This window comes from Tetrao urogallus (assembly GCF_951394365.1).
Source record: "Tetrao urogallus genome assembly, contig: SUPER_28_unloc_1, whole genome shotgun sequence".
Taxonomy (NCBI): domain Eukaryota; kingdom Metazoa; phylum Chordata; class Aves; order Galliformes; family Phasianidae; genus Tetrao; species Tetrao urogallus.
Genome location: NW_027639058.1, coordinates 24,790 through 31,605, shown reverse-complemented (window position 1 = coordinate 31,605; position 6,816 = coordinate 24,790). Strand labels below are relative to the sequence as shown.

At 55.1% G+C, this 6,816-nt stretch overlaps 1 protein-coding gene across 1 annotated transcript in view; it reads right to left on the bottom strand.

Annotated features, from left to right (window-relative positions):
- Positions 1 to 4,485: 4,485 nt before the first annotated feature.
- The window catches only part of IGSF9 (immunoglobulin superfamily member 9), a gene marked incomplete at both ends in the record, with an annotated part of 13,974 nt that continues 11,643 nt past the window's right edge, over positions 4,486 to 6,816 (bottom strand). Inside the window, 1 exon segment of the mRNA XM_079550919.1 lies at positions 4,486 to 4,587. Within this exon segment, the coding sequence (XP_079407045.1) occupies positions 4,486 to 4,587 (102 nt within the window).

Genomic DNA, 6,816 nt, shown 5'->3' with positions numbered 1-6,816 from the left:
TTTGGCTCCCCTGAATCGTTTCTCCCTATGAATCGGGCAGCTCAGTCACAGCCCTTTTTGGAGCCAACATGAACGCAACCATCGCCACAAACAGCAGCGCAGAGGTTCCAAAGGCACCCACAGCCACTGTGAGAATGGATTCTGCCCTCTCGTTGTGCCTCTTCCCCCTTCAGGAAGTTTCTTTGCGGGTCACCAACGTGGGAATCCCCTCCCAACGCACCACTCTCCATGCTCTGCTGTGTTACAACTGCAGATCGTTTCCACTTCGGATGCGTCTCCGATCTTTGATTTCCCTTTCTAAGAACCAAATCGAAGCCTTCCCCAGTCTGTATTCATTCAAGCATCTAATATAATTATTCTACACCATTGTTTCTAACAATCAGAGGCTGTTGGAGCGCTAACTTGGTTGCTGTACCCATGCAGGACTCCTTTTACTCGTCGACTTCAGGCAGTAAAACACCAACCTGTTTGCAGAGGAAGAACTCCAACGCTGCTCTCCTTTGGCCGCCTGCATTCAGCCTCTGCAGTGTGCTCCTAAATGCCTCCTACTGACTGCAGAGCATCCCTGGAGCTCCTCTTGCCCTGCGTGCAAACACAGGAACCTTTTTGGGTTGGCACTGCAGTGGAAAGGCGAGGAAGGTGCATGGGATCCCAAAGGTGCAGACAGCAATGGCAGACCAGCATCAACGAGGGGCATCTGAGGCCAACAAGGAGAGAAGAGGAGACAGAAGGGCCTGAAACGAGCTCACCTCCTGCCATCGAGTCCTTTGCCTTCAATTCGGGGTGTAGATCCAGGTCCTGTGTGTTACTGTAGGATAAACCAAGAGTTCCCTTTCCCCTTTAAGGTCATTCGCCGGTTGCTTTGCTCATCTGTGCTGCCTAAAACCTCGTTTTCTCATCCAAACAGAAGCGGATTTGTCCAGATGTTCGTTTCCACGTACTGACAAAAACTCCCCTTTCTGTAGAATTGAAGGTTGGAACAGAGCTCTCAGATGACCTCAACCCAACCTCAACCCAACCCCACCCCACCAGCCCCACTCATGCAATCGTGAGATCATTGAGGTTGGAAAGACCCACCGAGCCCAACCAAGCCCCAATCTCCCTATTCCCACTCATAGAACCATTAAGGTCCGAAAAGACCCCCGAGACCCCCAACCCGTCGCCCTGCCATCGCTGACCATGTCCCCAAGCTCCACATCTCTGGGGGTGGTGAATCCACCTCTTCCACATGGAGCGAGGAAACTGAGGATTGCAAAACCGGACGTCTCCAATGTCGACGTTCCAAGAATTAAAGCATTCTAACCAGTAATTAACTCCACTCTCTGCGTCCTCGGATGATTGAGCAGTTTCCAGTAAGAGGGGAGTTCTGGAGCTGTTTTTGCAACAGCGCCTTTGCTATCTGCTCTGAAGTCCCAGAGTTGCCAAGGAGAAAATTCTGCCACATTGGCCTTTATTTTTTTTCTTCTCATTTATGTCTTTTTTTTTTTTCCTCTCAGAATGTTTTCCTTTTTTTTTGACTGGCACTTTGCATTGTTTTGCTCGTTGAGCGCGTTGTTTTGAGGCGGCGCGTGTTTGGGCTCAATGCATCCTTAATTGGGGCGAATCCTATTCCTCCACAATAAAATGAAATAAAATGAAATAAAATGAAATAAAATAAAATAAAATAAAATAAAATCCTCCAGGATGAGATCCTGCAGCATTTGCAGCATTTCCTACACCCAAAGAGAAGCAAACCCATCGTCAGCCCTCAAAACGAGGATGGAGAATCTTCGGGCGGATCTTGAAGAGGATCCCAAGCTCTTGCTCTACCTCTACAGCCCACAAAGAGTGAATTTCCAGCCTGGATTTGGAGTCAGCTCAGGGCTGCGCTGCAAGCCAGGAGCTAATAAATGTCACTGAGTAGATTAGAAGCAGCCATTTGGACTTTGGCCATCAGTCGGAGCGGAGCGGCCGCGATACCTCGCCGCCTCCCAGCACGAACGAGAGCGGACGCCGGGGATGGAGATCATCTGTAATTTAAATTAAAAGATATATACGTAAGAAATCACCTGAATGGGTCGAGGCACCCAGGGGACGTCGCTGCGCCTCGGGTGCCCTCCTCCATCCACAGGTTGCTTTCGTGCTCCTGACGGGAAGAGCTGCTAACGGGGCTCGGGTGCTTGGGTGCCGCGATGGAGCAAAGCCCTTAATGCTCTTAGCGTTCAGCAGGGGAAGCAGATGAAGGTCGGCTGGTGCTCCAGTGACCTCCCAGCCCTCTGTGGTCACCGTGTCTTCAGAACGGCACCATCCACCGTTCACCCCTCCAAGCTGGTGGCGTTTTTTAGGCATTTCTTGCAGCTTGCTTTGCCTTCCAATCAAACCAACATCTGCACAGCACAGCAGGGACGTTCCTGATGCATTTGGGGTCCTGCAGGCACCCCCCAATCCCACCACCGAACCCATTGCATTTGGGGTCCTGCAGGCACTCCCCAATCCCGCCACCCAACCCATTGCATTTGGGGTTCTGCAGGCACCCCCCAATCCCACCCCCATCCAACCCATTGCATTTGGGGTTCTGCAGGCACCCCCCAGTCCCACCACCCAACCCATTGCCGTGGGGTTTTGGCTCCTGACACCCCATGGGGTTCTGGCTCTTGACACACAGCAGAGCTGAGATCTGACTCACAGCAGCGTGACGCAGGAGTAACTACCAAAGCCTTAACAGAAGCAAATCAAGGACAAGATATTTCTGTACAGAATATTTCTGTAAAATCAGCTCGGCTGCAGGTTGGGTTCGATGAAAGCCTGCACTTGTCTGGAACAAGCATCACAAACAGCCGGGCAATGCAGGAACTTGCTTGGACCTTCATCTTGATGTAAGAGGAGATGCACGAGTCAAAGCAACAGCAGAACATCTGCCTGCAAGCTCTGCAGAGCTGCAAGGAGCAGCAGGTGAAGGCCTGGCTGCAATCACACCCCTGCAGGACCCAATTCTTGTGCCCAGATGGCTGCAGGGAAGCAGTGAGATCGAACTCTTTGATGGGAGAGATCAAAATGGCACCAAACTCCTGGAAAGGGGTTTGATAACAGCAGATGATAACGAGGGGTCCGGACTGCATGCGTGTAAATACGGAGTATGGAAGCAGAGCAGCTCCATGGTGCTCAGAGCAGGAGAAATCCTGGAGGGTGGAGAGGAGAGGGGAGAAGTGAGGATGCTCAGGACTTTGTTTTAAGCGGCACAAAGGGATGGAGCAGCACGAATGACGGTCGATGAGGATGTCACCAAAGGAATCTTCTCCCATCTGCAGCGCCTTCCCTGCGTATTTCGGTGCCTTCCGTGGCCTCTGAGGGTTTTTTGCACCGGTTGGGCATGGGCTGGGAAACCCTGAGAGGGCAACACAATACTGAGCCCATCTGATCGCTCAGAGCTTCATCCCAGCCCACCCTCCAACCATAACCCCAAGAAAAGGCATCCCAAAGGTGCAAAAAGCCAAACTGAGGCAGCCCAAAGGGGGAAATCCTTTTTCAGAGGATTGACGGATGGAATGTTTTATGTCAGAAGGGGCCAAACGACAACTGGCATTGCTGAGGTGTTTGGGGAAGCCCTGGAGGGTGCTGTAGGGTGCTGTGGGGTGCTGTGGGGTGCTGTAGGGTGCTGTAGGGTGCTGTAGGGTGCTGTATGATGCTGTAGGACACTGTGAGGTGCTGTAGGGTGCTGTGGGGTGCTGAAGGGTGCTGTAGGATACTGTAGGGTGCTGTGGGGTGCTGTGGGGTGCTGTAGGGTGCTGTGGGGTGCTACAAGGCACTGCAGGAAGCTGTAGGGTGCTGTAGGATACTCTAGGACACTGTAAGGTGCTGGAGAGTGCTGTGGGGTGCTGTGGGGTGCTGTAGGGTGCTGTAGGGTGCTGTAGGGTGCTGTATGATGCTGTAGGACACTGTGAGGTGCTGTAGGGTGCTGTGGGGTGCTGAAGGGTGCTGTAGGATACTGTAGGGTGCTGTGGGGTGCTGTGGGGTGCTGTAGGGTGCTGTGGGGTGCTACAAGGCACTGCAGGAAGCTGTAGGGTGCTGTAGGATACTCTAGGACACTGTAAGGTGCTGGAGGGTGCTGTGGGGTGCTGTAGGGTGCTGTAGGGTGCTGTAGGAAGCTGTAGGGTGCTGTAAGATACTGTAGGACACTGCAGGATGCTGCAGCACGCTCTCAGGTCTCTGCTGGCACACGTGCAAGGTGAAGAAGGAGACCTAGAGGCCAACAGCACTCTGAACACAACACCCACCTTCCCAGCCCGGCGTTGTCATCAGCAACGGAGCAGCAGAAAGATTTGGGCTGGTGGGGACGTGGGGAGGCCTTGGGGACGGAGCAGAGCTGAGGAGCACCGCCCCCCCCAGGCACCAGGGCTCTGCTGAGAGGAGATGCCGTTCCTGGGAACCCCCGAGGTGCCACGGCAGCATGACAGCATCCCTCGTGAGCATTCAGTCCCCGCTGGTGGCAGATGCTCTGGGGCTGAATCACAGCATCGCCTGGGCTGCATCCTCCCCGTCCTCTGCCTCCACCCGTGGGCCGTCGCCCCACGGCAGCCCCACGCGCACAGCTGGGGTGCTGCACCCACCCTGGGGGTGGGGGGGAGGTGGAGGTGTGTTCTGAGAAGCCCCTTTGCTTTGCGTGGGGCAGAACGAGCTCTAAACGCAGCCTGGAGTCGTGCAGCCTCCGGGATGGGGCGCAGGGATGACCCCCATCACCTCCACTGATGGATACGGGAGCAGGGATGCGATGCTCCACGTCCTCCTCTAGGGCAGACATCACGAGGAGGGGGTGGGGGGCCATCAGAGACACCCAGCGCCACATGAGACCCCTCCTCCCCAAAGGAAACTGCCTCCCTGAGCGCTGCCATGGGGCTGGAGCCACCCACAACCCCCAGAGCCCCATCCCATAGGACCCCAAACCCCCCATTTCTCTGCCCCATCCCAACCTCCCGCCGGAGCTCATATTGAATTTCTCCTGGGGGATGAACTGCTCTCCCACCCCCCACCCCACAATATCCTATGGCACCCTACAGCTTCCTACAGCACCTCGCAGCGCCCCACAGCACCCCACAGCACCTCACAGCACCCCACAGCACCTCACAGTGCCCCACAGCACCTCGCAGCGCCCAGAGCTGTTTGTGATGATGACCAACATCCTCAAAATCCCCAAAATCCAGGAGACGGACGTCACCCCGAGGGCTGCATCCAAACAGGGGATGAAGATTCGGGCCGAGCAGCTCCGTGACCACCACCAGAAAAGCTGTTCCACCCACAGCCCCTTCCCACGGGGGAGATGATTCAGAGGCAGCCCTCAGCATCCCTGCAGGATGGCATCAGGGTGTAGGAAAGCTCAGCACGAAAGCGTGCAGCTTTGCTCCGTCCTTCCCTTAGGGCCAAGCGTGGCCAAAAGGGTGAATTCCTCCTCCAGGGCTGCGCTGGGTTTTGCCCTCTGATGGAGGTAACGCAGATGGATGGCAGAGGCTGCAGGAGATGGGGTACGAAATCGGGTTTTTTTCACCCCAAAAGCGAATCGCCTGCGGGTTTTGAGGCTGAGGTCCCGTGGGTGCAGATGGAGCGGGGCCGGATGGAGGTGGATTCGATGCCCTGTAGGGTCACAGCTCAACGCTCCTGACCGCAGCACCCCATGGATCGTCCCGCAAAGGGGCCGCCTCGCTCCAATTTATAGGAGGGAGATGAGGTTCTTTTAATATCTGTACGCCCAGCGTGAGGTTAAGAAACAACGGTTCCTATGTGGTTCCGACCAGTTTATTACCAAACCTAATCAGGGAGACGGGGAAGGGGAGGAGGGCGATAGAAAAGGTGGGAAAGAGGCAGGAGTTGCGTAAAGCGAGGAGAGTCAGCAGCAGGATTCAGCAGCGTCCCGTTGCTCGGCGTGTGAAGGTCCTGGGCAGAAGCAGCAGAAGATGGAGGGCAGCAGCGTGGCGTCCTTGGGCAGCAGGCAGGGAGACGAGGAAGTCGAGGAGCCAATCCTTGAAGCAGCAACAGCGGTCAGGCAGCAGGTACAAGAGAGATCGACAGCATTGGGGGGTGACCTCATGGCAGCCTATCAGTACCTGAAGGGAACCTACACCCAAGAAAACTCTTCAAAAGGGCTGACAATAGCAGGACTAGGGGAAATGGATCCAAGTTGAGGGAGGAAGATTTCGGTTGGGTGTTAGGGGGAAGTTCTTTACAAGGAGGGTGGTTGGGCCCTGGAACGGGCTGCCCAGGGAGGTTGTGGATGCCCCGTCCTTGGACGTGTTCAAGGCCAGGTTGGACGGGGTCCTGGGCAACCTGATCTAAATGTGGATGTTTGGTGGCCCTGCTGGGCAGGGGGGTTGGAACTACATGAACCTTGAGGTCCCTTCCAACCCGGGTGATTCTGTGATTCATGCAGGAATCGTCAGGAATCCCTCTTCTTCTTCATGAGGAATCTGTTGTCAGAAACCCCATCCTCATGGTTTTCAGTTCCTCTTTTATCCTCCTTGTTCTCCTGCCTACGTGACAAGGATGGGCCTTGAGCAACAGTCATTGACACCCCCTGAGATGGCCGTCATCCGGAGATATCTGCTGCCAGAAACCTTCTGTTCTTCATGAGGAATCTGTTGTCACAGAATCACAGAATTGTAGGGGTTGGAAGGGAGCTCCAGAGCTCATCGAGTCCAACCTCCCTGCCAAAGCAGGTTCCCTACATCAGGTCGCACAGGTCGGCATCCAGGCAGGTCTTGAACATCTCCAGAGAAGGAGACTCCACCACCTCCCTGTACAGCCTGTGCCAGTGAACAGTGGGACCATAGAGACACATTGGGACCCATT